Source organism: Temnothorax americanus, unplaced genomic scaffold (genome assembly GCF_048541705.1).
Source record: "Temnothorax americanus isolate GAGA-0224 unplaced genomic scaffold, ASM4854170v1 Scaffold107, whole genome shotgun sequence".
In the NCBI taxonomy this organism is placed as follows: Eukaryota; Metazoa; Arthropoda; class Insecta; order Hymenoptera; family Formicidae; genus Temnothorax; species Temnothorax americanus.
Genome location: NW_027509239.1, coordinates 370,572 through 390,211, shown reverse-complemented (window position 1 = coordinate 390,211; position 19,640 = coordinate 370,572). Strand labels below are relative to the sequence as shown.

The window sequence follows — 19,640 nt, the reverse complement described above, 5'->3', positions numbered from 1 at the left end:
TACACTTTTTGGTTAAGTTTTTTTTTAAACTTGCAGACCCAAAAACGTTCTTCCGTTGTTTACTATTCTCAGAAAAATTTTTGGTACAAAACGAACAAACAGTAAAAAAAATGCTTAATAGTTATTTGTGTAACTCGCCTTCGGCTCGTGCGTCCACTCCGCACCCGTGAATTTCCGTCTTCCCGCACGTGTTACACACTCTATTTTATATTACAAGTGCGTGGAAAGTGGTCTATCACGCGCGCGTCGCGCGCGGAATGGGCTAATTTTCACGCACGTGTGACATAATAATTTTTTTTTTTAAGTTACAGCACGTGGGAAAAATAATTTCAACATTTCTATGAATGCATTCGATGAGCCTTGAGTTTTTATTCCTCAAAATGAAATCCTTGTAGATTTTATAGTAATGGTCAGAATGTAAAACTAAGTTGAACGTTTCAAAACAAAGTTCTTTCAAGCCACCCAAGTTCAATGCTTTCGTGTATAGTTTCGCTTTTTTTTATAAATTCATTCTATGGTAAATTGTGCCTCAACAAAAATGCAACACATTCTCCATAAATATCCTTTACAACTGCATTCGTGGTACTTCTAGCCAAATGGAATATATTCTTTGCATCGTATTCGCTGACATAATCGGAAAAATAACTAAACGTAATAGTGTGCACATCACGCTCGATATGATTTATTGTTGAATCGTCACTTTCAGCCGCAATGTCAACGGACGCTTCTTTTAAGGTAGACTTGGCTGCGTAGCATCTGATTCTCCTTCTCCAAAGATGAACCGGCTACCACCTGTGCAGATTGAAGCGTCGGTCGCAAATGTTTATTCTTTTCCTCCAAAGACGAACCGGCTACCACCTGTGCAGTCTACTATCAGATGACAGTAAACTTTTTGGCATATAACTGGATACTTCCACTTCATTGAAAACATCATGGTTTGATGGGGCAGCATAATCCATGTTTTACAACATTTTGGACAATGTTTTTTAAATAAAAATTAACAATTTCTATTAAAAGAACTACAAGTGTGTCGAATAATATTACCATTTCTAGAGTAATTGGAACTTCTGCTACTTTTTGTGCACACGTGCCAGCAACTTCATTTCGTAGCTTCTGAAAACCATTGATATGCTATCAAATATGTTGTATATATTCAAGAATTTATAATTAGAAGAGAAAGAAGAAAGTTTGATGAAAAGCTCGATTCCAAAGTCGGTATACCTAGCTCGAGATCTACGACTACCACATTCTGAACATTTGACAAAATTTGAAAATTTATTTACTTTGTATGGAGACTTCCTTGGAGGTGAATTAATCCTGCGAGGTGGATTAAGAACATGAAATAAAGTAGGAACCGCACTTGGCTTTAATTTTTTCCAACCGTCGACACATCTACTTTCGAACTGTGAATCCTCAAAGTGCACCTGTAATAAGGAAAACAATGAATTTTCAATTTAATGAGGCATAAATAATGCTTTGCTTTTACAGCGTTGAACTTACTTCACAGACAACATGACTTGCTTGATATCCACTGTTCACGGCAAAGATTTAGATTTTGAAGCCACTTTTTTCGTCGCTCCACATTTATTGGAATTCGAAAAAGTTGAAACCCTTTTTCGCTTCTATTACTGCAATTAATTGCAACGCAGCCAGTTATTTTGGAACCTGAGGATACGAGACTGAAAAGTGTATTGACGTTTACGAAAAGGTTATGTTTTCACATATGGTTGGAAGAAAAATGGCGGACGAGAATACCTACTTTTTTAGAGCTCTAGTTATACAGGTTATACTCACGTGCTCCACACGCTGGTTTTTCATTTGTTAGTTTGTTACAGATCAAGATCAGCATCAATAAGGACAACAAGACGAACGATGTAAACAATAGTGATGCTCTTGCGAGAAACTTGTAATTATTCGTTGAATAATACTTTGGACAACGAATTGTATTGTGACAACACTTACAGAACAAAATTATGCCGTAAATAAAATTCTTTTACAGCTAGACTGATGAATTATAAGCCTTTATTATCGATGAAAGCAATTTCAATGCTACTAGAACTAATTTCAATGTCGATGAAGCTCCAATTAGATAAGAAAAATAATGTCTTTAAAATTATTGGTGCGTTCTTTGACTACAGAAAAATATAAATTTCTGATGTTTTATCGTCGTTTGTATGTAACTAATGGTAGCACTATAAATGATCCGATACCTGGGGTATCATTATTTCAAATAAAACATAGTCTAAAGCAAAAGCATATTGTCACCGTCGAAGGACATGCATGTATAATCGTCGAATGTCCTATATGTGACTCTGAAAAATCTAAAAAGTCAAAGATTTATATTAATAAGACAACAGGTAAAGAAAAACATCATAAAATGTATAATAAGATGAATATTTTTGATAAAAGGTATGCAAATAGATAAAATTAAAATAATTTTTTCTTGTAAAAACTTGTTTATCCCAGGATACTTTGTATGTGAAAAATGTAATTCTAAAGGAGAATGGAATATATTGGAGAAATTTTTGTTATTAACAAAACTGATCAAAACAAATAATACGCAAAAAGAATTGGAAATTTTGAGAAATGCTATAAAAGTTCAAGAAAATTATGTCTCACAATGGAATGACATAATTAAATCTAATCAGCAAATTGCAAATTTGTCATCAGAGTCATATGAAAGAATACTAAATATGTTCTCCCTTCCAGTAAGATATTTAAATTAACATATAGATTTCATTGTTTATATATATATATATATATATGTGTTATACATTAAAGAAAATTGTTACAGAAAATTTCACAAGAGGACATCTTACAGTTAAATGGTGTATATGCGACTTCACCAGCATTACTATATTTTCCATTAATTGCTTTTGGCAATGTCGTGGGTTATAAAACCCTTTCTAGTGAACCAGAATTAGAACAAACTGTACCTATTTGTAACGTTGGTGGATTTATCATTTATAAGCAGAAAGGTACTAGAAGCGATGGGACTGCAGTGGTTGTGCCAACAATACATGATTTATTAGCAATTGCATCTCAAAAGGCAGCAAATGTGATTGTCTGCTTGCCATACAATTTGCAGCATTTACCACAGCAGTTGTTGCCAAATTTCGAAAATTTTAAAAAATTAATTATGTGGTTTGGAAATGATGAACCGAGTTGGTATACAGCCAGACAGTTCGCTAAAAAATTAAATGAGAAGAGATGTTACTTTGTGAGACCAATCGACACGCAACCTAGACCAAAACTAGCCGCTGACAGAGGCTATGATCTTAAAAGTATCTTGACAAATGCACAACCGATCTGGCATAAAAGTATTACTACCTTCGACGATCTCAGGCAAGATGTATTATGCGATTTGCAAAATATAGACAGAGTCCAAGGTGTAAAGTGGAAAAGATATCCTGCTTTAAATCGAATTTTAAAAGGACACAGAAGAGGAGAGTTTACGATTCTAACTGGTCCAACTGGTAAGATAATAATAGACCAGCTACAAAAAGATAACTAAATTACTTTCATGAGAGGATACTGCTCACAAAATTATATATTTTTACACATGAATAAATTTGTAGGCAGTGGCAAAACTACATTTATGAGTGAATATTCGCTAGATTTAGCAATGCAAGGTGTCAATACACTATGGGGCAGTTTTGAAATTAGAAATGCTCGACTAGCCAGAACCATGCTACAACAAATGGCAGAGGTGTCTTTAGAAGACAACTTGGACAAATTCAACACATATGCAGATGCTTTTAACAAATTACCAATTTACTTTATGACTTTTCACGGTCAGCAGAACATCAAAGTTGTTATGGATGTAAGATCATATGACATTATCTATAACAGAAAAATTGGTATTATGTGTAACTTTTCGCTTTTTTTATTTCAGGCAGTTGAACATGCAACGTATGTGCATGACATAGCTCATGTGATAATTGACAATATGCAGTTTATGATGGGTATGTCAGAAGAACTGACCGATAGGTGAGACGAATGTTTTATTTCTTTTTGCAAAATTGATTTTATTTATATATTTATATATTATTGCATATCATTATTGCATAGGTTTTGGAAACAGGATAAGATCATAGCAGAGTTCAGGAATTTTTCTACAAAGTATAACTGCCACGTTACTTTGGTTATACATCCGAGAAAGGAGCGAGATGAAGAATTGACAACTTTGTCTATTTTTGGCAGCGCCAAGGCGAGTCAAGAAGCTGATAATGTATTGATTATACAAGATAAAAGACTTATTAGTATAAAAGGAAAGAAATATTTGCAGGTATATATGCAAATGTTAGATAGTATATTTTCTAATCTTCAATATGACGAGTTATTTTATCTTGTGTCACTAGGTTGCGAAGAATAGATATAGCGGAGATTTGGGTATAATGGTTCTAGAATTTGACAAAACCAAACTCAGTTATGCGCAAAAGAAAAAGGTGAAATCAGAAGAAGTGAATAAAACAAAAAAAACAAAGGAAACTCCTATTCCTTCGGTTAACAATTGAATCAAGATTATAGTCAAAATTCGACCAAAATATTGAGATTTGCTGTAAGAATCGATGTATATTTTAATAGTGAAGTATAGATTTTGTATGAATTTCTGAGATGTTTTTTGTACAAAGCTCAAAAGAGAAAAAGAATTCAGAGATAAAATATTATATATTTATATATTATAGAAAAATAGATATAAAAAAAATATTTTTTGACATAAGATTGGTTAAAACAATGTGATATGTTATTTATGTTGCGTATGATTTCCTGTTTTATCGATTGCGCACACCTACGCACTTGTGATAGTGATAATAGGCAAAGGATGAGAAGAATAGATCATGTCGTCAGGTCATCTCTTTACGTAATCTTCATTCTTCTATCTAGAATTTCTGATAGGCAACGCGAAAAGATACGTGCGTGATTAGAATGTATCTACTATCCGCATCACGATGATTCTTCGAGGATATTTAATTGTTTATTCCGTTGTTGGTCTCGCGTTGTTGGCTACGTGCAATGCGATCTCGAAAGAACCGACTGTGCTGATCGGTGTTCTAGTCAGGAACAAGGCGCACACTTTGCCGTATTTTCTGAGTCTGCTGGAGCGACAGGATTACCCGAAGAAGCGGATAAGTTTATGGTGAGTGACAAGACATAACCTCACTCCTTCGGCAACGACATCGTAAAACCCGCGAGATTATTTAAAATCGTCAACGTAACAATTGTCAGTGTCGATGTGCTATTACAATTAAAGTCAGCGTGTGTTCGATTTAGGCTAAAACAACACAAGAATTCACGGGTCTCCGGTTACTTATAAAAGTCAAGGATTGCCTGATATTTGAATAATTATAATATAATCGTCGAATGAGATTAAATGGTCTCAATTATGAGGAAATTATTGGTAATTATATAGAATAGCTACTGCACCTCAAAAATGAATAAAAATAGGCTGATTCGACGCATTTTGGCACGAAACGAAAGAATCTGGCAGAAAAATGCGGTCTGCCCCGCGACGCGAGATATTTAGCGTTAAAGTTGACGATTCTTAGGTTAGAAATCCTGTCATACCGACGTGATGTAGCGATCATGAACATGCCCCGTGGCCACACGCGCATACTCTGTCAGTTCTGTGGCCACAAGCGCAGCGACGTTCAAATTATTATTTACAACCTCCAAATGTATTCAGTCGAGCAAATAAATAATAATCCGTGGCTCGCGGTACAAGATGTTGTTGGCGATGCGAAAACATGGCCCAAATTTATTCGGAAGATGTTTTGGGAGAAAAATTTTAAAGAAATTACAGCATTTGGAGACACGTTTCTTTTTTGAAGAAGTTGCTGTAGCATATCTTCTTTGACATCGGAACAATAATGTCTCTTTATTGATAGCTAATTCTACACCGCAATTCCCACAATTAATTTTTGATGGCAACACACCGTGTTGAATTAAAAAATCCACTAATTTCTCATGACTCGCCATTAACTGTATAAATTCAAAAAACAGTATTTTCTCTAGATTAATTATTTTTATTACAATTCTTATTTTGCGTACGGGTGCATACGACCATATCAGACATTGTATTGGCGCGCTTCATTTGTTTAAAATTTCGCGATTGTGTCGCTACATTTCGTCGGTATAACAGAGATTTCATAACTTGTCAAGTCGTCAAACATGTACTTTTCATATAACTATTCTCTGCTTTAACAAATTATTTCTGCTACAGATATTAAACGTTGAAATTAATGAAACAGAAATAATTTGTTAAAGCAGAGAATAGTTGGTATATGAAAAGCACATATTTATATATTGTAGAAAATCACAACTTCTATAAAGCAGGACATACACACCGTGTGTGTGCTCTGCTTTAACGAAAATCACAACTTTTATAAAGCAGAACATACACACGTGTGTGTGTGCCCTGCTTTAACGAAAATCACAACTTCTATAAAGCAGGACATACACACGTGTGTATGCCCTGCTTTAACAAAAATCATTAAACAGTTAAATACTTTTAAAGAGCGATATTAATCTACATAGGTTAGTTGACGCGCTTTAAACACTTAAATACTTTTAAAGCATCACTAATCTATACGCCGAAAGAATATCATTTCGAATTATGTTACACTTCTGACTCACCAACCAAACAGTTGTCACGTGATCTGCTGCATGCGCGTGCGGCCACTGAGCATGCGCATATGGCTGCAGGGCATGTTCGTAGTCGCTACATGTCGTCGGTATGACTAGAGTCACTTTATAAGAGTCTGGACAGACTGGTCCTTATTTTCATTGGACGTGCAACACTATGGCGGAACCAATCACGAGCGGTAAAATAACGAGCCTTAGGAGCCTTTCTCAAGGTGCGTATTATGGAACTTTTCGAAATGGATTCCGATCGGAATTGTTATTTCCTACATTTCTATTGTATTTTTAGGGAAAACAGTATAATTTCGACAGGAATCCATTCCGCAAAGTTACGTGCATATTACGTGCCAGTACACATTAACGATATTGTTACGTGCTTTGCTGTAGCACTGTAGTGTTACATACCTGCGCAAAGCACGAAATGATGTCGTTAACATTTACAGAATAGGTGTCTTAGAATTTGAAATAAAGAATTACAAAATTAATAAAAAATGAAAATGACAATGTCATACATTTATCTATATATACATCTCGTAATTTTCTCTATCAATAAATTGTATACTATTATAATTTATTTTATTGAAATATTCTTTTCAGGTATTTTAAAGTTTTGGTTATCTTATCTCTATCGAGTCAAAATAAAAATATAGACAAACACACTTTCTCACAGCCTCTGTAGAATTCTCTCACGATATCACAACAATACAACGATTACGTGTAGTCATCGACGCCATAGTGTTTTTCTTCCATATCTAGGGCGTCTAGAATAGAGTCCCTATATACGTGACATTCACGCCATGTTGTTGCACTCCCAAAGTCTGTCCAGACTCTTATAAAGGGACTCTAGGTATGACAGGAATCATAACCTGATTTCTGTCAACTTTAACGTTTAATATCTCGCGTCGCGGGGCAGACCGCCGCATTTTTCTGCCAGATTCTTTCGTTTCGTGCCAAAATGCGTCGAATGAGCCTATTTTTATTCATTTTTGAGGTGCAGTAGCTATTCTATATAATTACCAAATTAATTACAGATACCTTGAAACAATTATTCTATCGGGATTTTATGTCATTGATGCGCATTTTTGTTTGCTCTTTGTCGCGGTTTCTTTACTTATAAACTTGAAGTTACCCGCCAATCGATACGGCGCATGCGAAAATACAGTGGTATTACACAATCACTTGACAAGTACTACGTTTACGCGAGCGTAAAGGCCTTGGCACATAGAAAAACTTAAGCAGTAAAACCCAAGCAGTAAGCAAATCAGCCAATCACAGTCAAGAACTTAAGGCACGGCCCTAAGCGGTAGCGAATCCATACTGTTGATTTCGTACTACTTAAGTTTTACTGCTTAAGTTTTTTTATGTGCCAAGTACTACGGTTACGCGAGCGTTACTTCTGTAGTAACTTACGATATATCACTCGTTTACGCGGAGTAAATTATCGTAAGTTACTACAAAATCCTGTTTACGCGAAGGAATTATCGTAAGTTACTACAGAAGTAACGCTCGCGTAAACGTAGTAGTAGTAACAGTCTCCGATTAACGTAATTCTCTGATTAAACTCACTTTGCATCTCTTTCTAACTATCCCCCTAGAAAGAGACGAAGAGTGAGTTTAATCGGAGAATCACGTTAATCGAAGACTGTGATACCGGCCCTTCCGAGTTGCGCATGAAACGCATAGACTGCATAAAGGTGCGGTCACATAGACTGATATTTTCCGCGTAACGCGTATCGCGTAAGGGCCGAGGCATGAACATTGCCGTAGCGTCTTACGCCACCTTACGTGAGAAATGCCTTACGCCACACGTAAGCCAAACGTACGGCAACGCACATAGAAAAACGTAACGTAACATATCATACGTTACATGCGTTACGTTACTTTTCTATTACTACGTTTACGCGAGCGTTACTTCTGTAGTAACTTACGATAATTCCTTCGCGTAAACGGGATTTTGTAGTAACTTACGATAATTTACTCCGCGTAAACGAGTGATATATCGTAAGTTACTACAGAAGTAACGCTCGCGTAAACGTAGTATATGTGCGTTGCCTTACGTTTGGCTTAAGTGTGGCGTAAGGGCTCAGTCACAATGAGAAAAATATAGAATAAGATAAAGGAATAAGGAATAAGGCATGTTGTATCTCACTTAAATGTACGTGTACTGAAGTGAGATGCGACATTCCTTTATTCCTTATTCCTTTATTTTATTCCTTATTTTTCTCATTGTGACTGAGCCTTAAGGCAATTCTCACGTAAGGTGGCGTAAGACGCTACGGCAATGTTCGTGCCCCGGCCCTACTGGTGCGTTCCCACTATACGCGTCGCGCGTCGCGTCACGACGCCGCGTCATGAGTTATCCAATCAAAACGTTTCATTTTCTGACGTCATTTCCGACGCGAGATCTTGTCGGAAATGACGTATAAAATGAAACGTTTTGATTGGATAACTCATGACGCGGCGTTGTGACGCGTATAGTGGGAACGCACCCTAATCAATCAAAAGCGTTTCGCATTTTCGGTTACGCATATTCGCGTTTCTGAATCAGTTCATGTGATCGCACCCTTATAGGTCTACAATGCGAGTCGTGAAGTCGTGAGTCGTAAGAATTGACCAATCACAGTCGATTATTCTCCTCAAATTCGATTGTGATTGGTTAATTCTTGCGACTCACGACTTTGCGACTTGCATTGTAGATCCCGCATTAAGGTGCCTTTTCATGCTGACGCTCGACGCTCATTTTCAGCGGCAAGAAGGTCGCATGACCACACGTGACGTCGGCGTCAATTGAAATTCATGAAAAGGAAAACAGCGTCAAAATTTCGGCGTCTTCGCGCTGCTTTGGCATTGACGCTAAAGCTGAGAAAATCCAGCTTTCTTTGCTTGACGCTAGCGTCAGCGCGAAATCACGTGATTTCGCGATACGCTGAAACGAGCGTCCCATGAATTCGCACCTTTATGCTAGGTCTACAATGCGAGTCATAAAAGTCGCGAGTCGTAAGAATTGATCAATTACAATCGAATTTAAGGAGAATAATCGACTGTGATTGGTCAATTCTTACGACTCACGACTTTACGACTCGCATTGTAGACCTAGCATTAATGAGGGATGAGACACGTAGGCTGTAGGATGCGGATTGGTCGTCCGCCATTAATGGGATATTTCCGTTTTGAGTATATTTTAGTAAAAATATAGTGTATAGTATATGTCAATTTATGACATATGACTACAGTATAACTGTACATACTGTACGTTATAACTGATAAAGTGAGCAAGAGAAAAAATAAAAGTGCAAGAATTGTACTTAATAAATCCAATTTTATTAAAATTGAATGTGATTTTATATTATCACTTAATACTGAAATGAGAATATATATAGAGAATACATAACCTCAACTATAAATCATTAAATTAACTAATATTGATAAATATAAGCTCAGACTATTGCGTCAACATATTTTTAGTATAAAAATAATTTTTAAAATTGTTCTGTTTTTTTTTTCATTTATAGAATTTGCGCTGAACATTACTTTCTCACAATTTTCAAGTATGCAAATTATAAATTTGTACGTTGCTTAATCAACATTTTATTTCGCTCATAAAGCTTCTTCTATGAGGAAGCCAAATTAATAAATATCTACTAATAATTATATACATAAAAAAAGGCTTTCTTATAAGAGGAATAGCATACTTGAAAATTGTGAGGAAATAATGTTCAAATTTTTTAATTTTATAATATATGTCGGCTAGTTTCATGGTCTACAATTAAATAATTAATTATAAACCAACAAACGAAAATAAATGCACTACAATAATCTACAAACGAAATATAATCGATTTCACATTTTTTTAAAACGTGTCACTAATTTTTTTAAAAAAGTGTCAGTCGTCGGCTAACATCATACGAATGAGGCAGGAGCCATTGATTAGAACGGCGTCGATCCCTTTTCAATTTCGCATTAGTACGCAGAGCGGGCAGACCTTTGACTATATAACATGGACTGCTAGCAGCAATGCAGCAACCATGATGTAATGGAGGATTCACATTGCGTCCGATGTTCGACGTACGACGATCCGACATCCAATAGGAAATTTTTGTCTCTAATAATAAATTCTGTTATTGGATGTCGGATCGTCGTACGTCGAACATCGGACGTGATCGGACGCAATGTGAATCCTCCGTAAAAAGAAAGGTGTTTCATTGCGCATAATGGCGGCCAAATACGGAGCAGCCAATCAAATTCACTCCCCAAATGTAGCGCGAAATTCTAATGCAGTATTGGTAAAAATGTAAAGAAAAGTTGTAAATGTAAAAAAAATACAAACAAAATTAAAAAATTTTTAAAGTAATAAAAGACTACATAAATAAAAATACGTAATATAATTTGAAATGATAAAATCATTAACCACGATTGATTAGGCCGGTTCTACAATCAGTTGTATGAATGCCGAAACGCAGCCGACGAAATAAGAAAAAATTTCTTTGATAATATTAAATATAATAAGATCGGACTATGTAGTTTATCGGACCGCTTTAAGTTTTAGAAGCCGTGCTATTCATAAAAAATAAGTGTATAAAAGTTAGTGTATAATATAATAATAACAAATAAATAAATGCATTTATATTTTAAGCGAGAATCCGCTCATGCAGCGGCTAACAATCTAACCTCTTACATATCATGGAAGTAGCCATGTTGCTTTTTACATTTGGGGAGGCTTTTTGATTGGTCAGAAGGCAGTCATTATTTTAGACCACTGCGCATCTCGGGAATGAAACACCTTTCACCTTTCAAACACCTTTCAAACTGGTGTTAACCCATGCAACAGACAGAGAGAGACGCGTGCCCAACATCTGCGATACTAAGCCCCGCCCCATCGACCAAAGACCGGCAAATTTAAATATGCTTTAAGTTGTATCTATTATAAAAAGGTATATTTTTTTATGTTTAAAGCGTAGTATGAGTACTTAATTTTTACTTTGTAATGTATATTGTAATATATTTTGTTTGTAAACATTTACATAAATATTAAAATATAATATGTTAAATATTGGAATATTTTAAAAAACAAAAATAGAAGCAAAGAATATAAAAACAAGATTACTTATTCTTATTTTAAATATAAGTAATAAATTATGATGTGCATAAAAAAAATTAATAATCTAAATTTAAAAAAATGTGTAAATAAAATAAATTAACACAACAAAACGGTGTATAAGAAAAACTTATTACACCTGCCATTTATTTCAATATCTGATACAATAAACAAAATATATTTGACATAAAATTAATACAATATAAACTATAATATAACTTTATGTAATATTCTTATATTTTTAATATTGTTACTGGCCCTGAAAAATAATAGTTTTTGTAAAATGGTGTCTAATAAATGTATTATGTTTTTTTAAAGTAACTTGTTTTCTGTAGTAGTAAAATTTTATTTAAAAAAATAACGTAATAATTGATTTAATTATCATAAATTTGTGATCTTCCATTACGCCAAATGTTTGTGAAACTTCACGACTATGCAAATCAAAATTATTAAATAATGTAGTCACGTGTATATTTCTCAATGTTTTCGAAACCATTATATTAAATGCGTTTGAACTACTTAATTTATTGTTTATTCTAAAGAAATTAACAATTTTTTCTGCAGCACTTACAATAGTAAACGTATCTATTCGAGGATATCTTAACAATCCACAATTTTTTCTATCAATAAACTTAGATGTTACTCCTTCACATTCATTGAACAATTGATAACACGTCTGACATTTTATAGACTTTAAAATCTTTTTTTCAACGTATCCTGCTATGTATGTAATCGCGTGATTATTAGCAAGATTTATATGTAGCAGTGGTATATCGTCAATTAACATATCATTATTATTATTATTTTCATCTTCATTATTTTCACTTTCTCTTTCTGTATTCGAACTAGGTGATGTTTTGTGCGATGAATTATTTAGGATAGGAATATTATCCAACGGAACACAATTTCCTTGTGTAGAAGGTTTAATTTCATTGTCATGCAGAAGGCGTTTATATAAAGCTATAAATTGCTTGATACTGGGATTATTATTATATCCTCCCATTGCACGAATACATGAAAAGAACATTTTCAAGTGATCTTGTGATAACTTATAAGACAATAGATATTGCAAATATCCCTTCTCTACGTATTCATAAAATAAAAACTGTACATTTTTCATATTAATAATTAACCCAAGAAAACCGGTTTTTGATGTTGTTTCTATCACTGGAACACGTTTTCCTTTGACTTCTAATGTAATAGATGACAAATACTTAATAGATGTGTAAAATCTGGATGACTATCTTCATGAAACTGCTCTAAGGCTGCGGCACTACTCTCGCTTAAAATTTGCACAACAAGTGAATTATCGTAAGTTACTACAGAAGTAACGTTCGCTTAAATGTTAATGTAAATTAACTTTAATATAATCTAGTAATTTAGTATAATCTAGTATATATAAGTCTAGTAATAATTTTTTATCATTGAGTACAATTAAAACTTAGTACAACATATAAAAATATAAATACACAATACACAATACACATTATATATACAAAAAACTATGTATAAATTTAATTTTTATTTACCTGTAATATCCCACAACAATCAGAAGAAAGACTATATTTTTGCTTTAAATCTTCTAATAATGTGCTTAAGCTGTTTGTTTTCTTTTCTTTACGTGAAAGTTGAGTTCGCAAACGTTTTATAGTGATATTTTTCTTTCTTGTCGTTTCTCTTAACATTTTAATGACATTTATCATATCATCTCGAGACATATTTTCTATTAGGGCATCCGTTATCTCTCCAGGATATCTAATCTTCTTAGTAAACGTTGCAACACTTTTATCCACAATGCATTCCTCAACTTTTTGCATATTGGAAGAGAATACATCAGTTTCTTCGCTACAATAATGATTACTTCTGGGTGTTTCTTTTTTAATATTTTCTTGTAGCTCATATTAAATTAATTTCACTAGCTTCATTATATTTAACTGAATTTTTATCTTAAATAATTAGCTGGTTTATTTGAAATTGCTCAATTTCTTCGATTTTGTTAAGATTTAAATTATTTTCATTTTCACATATTGTCTCTCTCTTACTGTAAAAATATTCAATTAATAAACAATTTGAATAATTAAAGAAAAAAAAGAATAATATATATTTAATACATATTTCATTTATATATTCAAATTATAAAAAGTATCTTTTTTAAAGCATCTCCTTGCGTCGTTTTCCTCAGTGCTGAGGGTCGTGACCCCTTCCTGGAATAATCTTCCGCCTCACGACATTCCGCCAGCTGATTCGGTCCTGGGCGGTGTGGAGGGCCTCATGCATGGTGGTGTCGAGTGTAGTGCGTATCTGATCGGCCCAGCGTGTAGGGCTACGCCCCCTCGGTCTTTTTCCTTCCATCTTGCCAGTCACCATCAACTTTTCCAAGTTGTCATCGCTCCTCCTGGCGATGTGGCCGAAGTATTCAAGTATCCTCCGTAGGCAGATAGTAGAAAGTCTCGCTGTTATACTTAGCTCACGCAGGATAGATGCGTTGGTCCGGTGTGCCGTCCAGGGAATGCGCAGCATCCTCCTCCAGCACCACATCTCAAAGGCGTCAATACGTTTGCGGTCGTTCGCCTTTAGAGTCCAGGTTTCAGCGCCGTACGCGAATATCGAGAACACCAAGGTGCGCACGAGCCTGGCCTTGGTTTTTACGGAGATGTTCTTGGCCGCCCAAATTCCATGCATCTTAAAGCATATTGCGTTAAAATTAAAACATTTTTTTATTAATAAGCAGAAAGAAATAAAAAACTGAATGTTTTATTATAAATGGTTTTTATTATATCATATCTTTGTTCTGCATTGGGAAATACACTTGGGACAGCATTCTTTTTCAAACGAACACTTTGCTACAAGCATTACTTTGTTTGTTTAAAACAAGTAATGCATTTATCCATTTTTTCTTTAGTTTCTTATCAGTGGGGAATCTGAAAATATAATAGAATTATATTCTTAAAATATAAAAGATTATTTGCTATAATTATATATATGTATATATATATATATATACACATACATATTTATTTAAGGTTAACTTTGACTTACCCGTACATAGGCACGATAGACTTATGTCTTTCAGTCTTCCTTTTGTATTTGCTCGATGTGCATCCTTCAACAAAACAATAAGCGACCATATTGTTGTATATTATACTGATTTTTTCAGTCAATTTATTTATAATAACAAAATAGTCATAAAAACACGTGCACGTGTACATGATTGATATGACCGACATGACCAACGTGACCAATACGTTATCGACATGACGTCGGTTTTAGTTCACGCATTTCTCAACTAGTCGATGTTAGAGTCCCTTTATAAGAGTCTGGGTACGGATCATGAAAATTATAAACAATAGACAATAGACTGCAGGGATCGAGTGGGCGATCTAGTGAAATTCATTAGTTTACACTGGGTTATCCCGGTGTAAACCGAGATTTGATACGAATTTGATACGGATATAGTACTTGGTACGCGTATCAAACGGTCGATGTAAACTAGGCCATTAACCAATCACAGGGCCGTATTAGCATCTTAAGATATTACTTAAGACGGTTGAAATAAGATCGCATTATGAATACCGGTCTAGAGTTGGTCAAGGTAGAGTTAAGCCAATATCGGGCGGAAGTTTCGAAGACGCCATTTCCCGATCAAAACCACGTGACCAACTTGATACGCTGAATTTTCAAATTGCTGAAACTTTAGTTTGTATATTAAGGCTGCGTTCCGATATTCACTGTCAGTACTGAAAATCTATAGTGTAGGTTAGTTACGTAAAGTACGAGTTAGGGCCGGGGCACGAACATTGCCGTAGCGTCTCACGCCACCTTATGTGAGAATTGCCTTACGCCACACGTAAGCCAAACGTACGGCAACGCACATAGAAAAACGTAACGTAACACATCATACGTTACATGCGTTACGTTACTTTTCTATCATTTTGCAATTTGTGAAACTAGCCAAGAAGTTGTTTTATACTTTTGTCGATTGTATTCATTAGCTACATAGTTCAGCGCAGAACTCACTTCTGGACTCAAAACGTGGCGTGTGCTCTTTACTCTCATGTTTATAAAATGTCTAGATTTATCTAAGTATTCCTCGCGTAACTTGGATACAAGCAGTAAGTCCCAATCTTTTTGCAAATTGAGCAATTGTACTAAATGCTGTGAGTTTACGATGTTTGTAGGCAATTTATATTTTTCAACAAATTTGGAAGGAATATTAATATTTACATGATTGAGTATTCCTTCTTTTAAATTTTTTAATGCGTGACAAACGTCGTGAAAAAAAACAGATGTCGAGTATTGTCTAGTGGGTGTTGAAATTTATTTTGCGCAGTGGAATATCTCGAAATATTAATGCCAAAGGATTTCCACATCGCTTGATTCGGTGAACCCATGTCGGATACAATTCCATGGACATGTGAATCTATTTCATTCGTGTTTTTTTCAATTATTTTTAATATTAAATATTTTTATATTTATAAATAAATCCGTCTGTACTATTTCCTGTATAAAATATCCAACAGTTTGTTTCCATCTCTGTTCAATACCCGCAAGCATAAATACTAGAGTAACTAGAGCATGTGTCGCTACTTTATTACCGTCATGCTTTGGCAAAGTTACATTTCCTATGAATGTATTGGTAGATGTATCATATGTTTCAGCTGGTGTTATTACTTTATCCAGAACTATTAAACAATCTTTGTCGATGTCATTTTGAAATTGCGAAACTTTTACGTTTAAAAAACAAAAAATTTTATTACTTATTTCGCTCAAAAATTTCCAGTTTTCTAATTTTCTATTTAATGTTCTAAATGAAGGAAGTGGAAGTCCTTGGGTTAATAATTCGCGATATCTTGAATACCGCAAGCAAATTTTAATTGATACCCTATAATTAATGTCGCATCACACCACTTAGGCATTTATTTTAATTGAAGAGTTAACATTTTTATTTGATTTTCATTGAATATTTTCTGAACTGCGTTTGGAATTTTTTCAGCAATACATAATTTTTCCTGTATTTTCTTCATTTTTTTCTTCCATGCCACTTGTGACTATTTATAACGTTTCTTCATTGAAATACGCAATTTTTCTGATTTTTTATATAGTTTCTGCAGTTTTTGGAACTTTTCTTAAATGTTAGTGCATGACGATTTTTTATGGTCTACATTTTTTCTTTTTTTGGCTGTACAATTTCAAGTCTAGTTTTAGGAAGTTCATCAATTGAAGATGGCACTGATAACACAGACTGTTGTGTGGATTCTGCATCCTTATTAAAATAAAATTTTATTTTATTACGATAAATATATAGTACCACATGCCTCAGTAGTCGAATTGGTACGACACCCTTCACGGAATGAGGGAGGTTCCAAGTTCGAACCCTAGCTGAGGTAATATATTTTTCGCAATAAATTCTTTACAGTTATTTAGATAGTTAATTTGAATCGATTTTATTACGGGGAGGTATTTTAATGTTTCAAGTCCGTCGAAGAATCGGTGCGCAGTTTAATAAGTTGGGAAAAATATATATAGGGGAGACCGGGGCGGAGTCGTTTTTGCAATTATCTCGAAATCTGTATGTTGTGCAAACTCGTCATTAATACTGTAAACGCGGCTTATGGTGCTTACGTGACCAACGGAGTTTAATGAGGTTACGTACCATGTTGTGATTCTTATCGAAGCAAACGTGTTTTCGCAGGTCAAAAGTAAAATTTCTTCCGCGTCGAAAGTTTGTAATATCTTATTATTGTCTCTCCGAATCTCAAAGTAAGTGATTCTAAAGAGTGATGCATGCTGAACACGAATTCCGTGCAGTTTTTTTTATTTTAATTGGTTTCTATTATTTTATAAGCGACCAAACCTAAAACTTGTGTTCGGGGCGAAGTCGTGACCTAGCCAAAACGAAGTCAAGAAAAAGCAATATGTGCTGCGTATGCTCGGAGATAATAGAAAACAGCCGATGAAAAACAGTGCATTTCGTGCAGGCGTAAGGCACACAACGAGTGCGTGCGCTCGTCAGACTCTGTTTTTACATGCTTTAACTATTAACGAAAAAGAAAATTGATTTTCTTGAAATTATTTTTCGCTTTCAATTTTTCTACTAACAAACAATGAATAAAGTGTATTCTATTATTTTTTATGATCAAAATTATGTATCTTTATTTAAAATCCAGTCCGAGAATGAAGACACGACTCCGCCCCGGGAATTTCGATTTTTCGATTTTTGCATCTTTGTCGTTTTTACTCTATACCGATTGAACAAAGCGACGTAGTCCAAAAATGCCTATATAAATTTTGTAGCCAAGGGTTCACTCTTTACAATGGTATATATTTTACTAAAGTGATTTATTTTGTTGTTAAAAATTGGCACCGAAAAAATAGGGCCGACTTTGCCCTATTATAACCCTTATATATATATATATATATATATATATATATATATATATATATCCCTTAAATGCCACACCTTTCAAAAATCTCGTAAATGACATGAGGGGTCTAAAAGACCCCAGCATGAAAAATGTCTCCTTACTCATTGATTCTTTGATCTTTAGTTATGAAAATTTTTTTCAATGTTGTTCAAGGCTTAGAAAGGAGAATAAAATGCTTATATTGTTAAAATTTCCATTTCAACATAGTATAAAAAATTAAATAAACTGAGTACTGCTAAGTGTACAAACGGGTAGGTCAATCACTCAACTATCATCACTCAACTATCACTCAACTATCATCAATGGGAGCATGAGCTCCATTTTTGGCAAAAACATTTGAAAATATATCATCGTAAAGGGTCTGGGGTCCGCTGGACTTCAGGGGGCATTTAAGGGATATATATATAATATAAAATTTGTAATTATTATTAATACATATTTGGCCATTAAAGCCAAAAAACGCGTCAGTACAAACTGAGTGAGACGCTAGGTTCATACAGCGTCTCACTTTGTCCTACACGAGTTCCGCCGCTATATCTTATCAGATTTTGCGAGATTTATAGTTCTATAACAGTTCTATAAAGAGTTCTGCCACATAAAAGCAAAAAAATTAATTATAAGGTACTAAAAACAAAATTACAATGTAATGAGTATACCGAGTTGAGACGCCAGTTGAAATCTCGGAGTTCCGATTTATATAATATTTTTCGAGTAGTTCTGAGCATATTGAAGCATTTTCTAAAGAGTTTCGAGCGTTAGAATCTTTGTGTTATATTTAAAAAATTAATATTACCTGAAAAGTCATCATGACGGAAGAAGGTGAGACGCTATGCGAAATCTCGAAGTTTCAGTTTATGTAAAATATTTTTCGAGTAGTTCTGAGCATATAGAAGCATTTTCTAAAGAGTTTCCGGCACTAGCAATGTTGTATAATTTTTAAATAAATTAATAACGCCCGAGAATCGAGTACTTTGAGAGAATGGGGTGAGACGCTGTACGATTTTTAACAGTTTTGTGAGTTCTGTTATAATTCTCGTGTAGTTCTGAACATGTTCTAACGTTTTCTAAAGAGTTCTGTCGATAAGCATTATTTGGTCATTTTTTAAATAATTTTTATCGCCCGAGGAAGACGCATTTACGGGTATATGGGTGAGACGTTGTATGAAATTTCGGAGTTCTGGCTTATATAAAATATCGTATAGTTCTGAGCATATTGAAGCAATTTCTAAACAGTTCCAGGCATTAGTAATGTTGTGCGAATTTTGCAGGATTTATATAGGAAGTTCCCTCTTATGCGATACCACATCTATTTTGTGTGATTATCGGAAGTCTATGGGCAGAATTGAAAAATGTAGTAAGTCATTTTAAATTTAATAAGCTTTAAGGAGATCCTATAACGAAGGCTGAGCTTCCTCGATGTCGATAATGTCAACATTTCTAATCCTGTTTTATCTTTATCTGTCTTTGTCTAACTATAG

General features: G+C 34.3%; 2 protein-coding genes and 1 pseudogene across 4 annotated transcripts in view; 2 read left to right on the top strand and 1 right to left on the bottom strand.

Annotated features, from left to right (window-relative positions):
- Positions 1-335: 335 nt before the first annotated feature.
- LOC143904476 (uncharacterized) lies at positions 336-18,767 on the bottom strand (annotated as a pseudogene). Its single transcript, XR_013258916.1, has 7 exons — positions 14,777-18,767; positions 14,526-14,658; positions 13,267-13,776; positions 2,937-3,843; positions 1,501-2,321; positions 1,284-1,424; positions 336-1,113 (listed from the first exon to the last, which is right to left on the bottom strand). The product of XR_013258916.1 is annotated as an uncharacterized LOC143904476 (transcript).
- Mtdna-helicase (mitochondrial DNA helicase) lies at positions 2,102-4,610 on the top strand. The gene is made up of 7 exons (XM_077419075.1): positions 2,102-2,357; positions 2,467-2,708; positions 2,795-3,476; positions 3,579-3,823; positions 3,896-3,990; positions 4,072-4,288; positions 4,362-4,610. Exons 1-7 carry the CDS (start codon positions 2,102-2,104, stop codon positions 4,515-4,517), a joined length of 1,893 nt encoding a protein of 630 aa, XP_077275201.1. The 3' UTR covers positions 4,518-4,610.
- The window catches only part of LOC143904413 (glycosyltransferase 25 family member), a 143,384-nt gene continuing 128,544 nt past the window's right edge, over positions 4,801-19,640 (top strand). For both annotated transcript variants that reach the window (XM_077419090.1, XM_077419098.1), the window contains exon 1: positions 4,801-5,140. In XM_077419090.1, the coding sequence (XP_077275216.1) occupies positions 4,953-5,140 (188 nt within the window). In that variant the 5' untranslated portion in view covers positions 4,801-4,952. The remainder of the gene's footprint in view (positions 5,141-19,640) is intronic.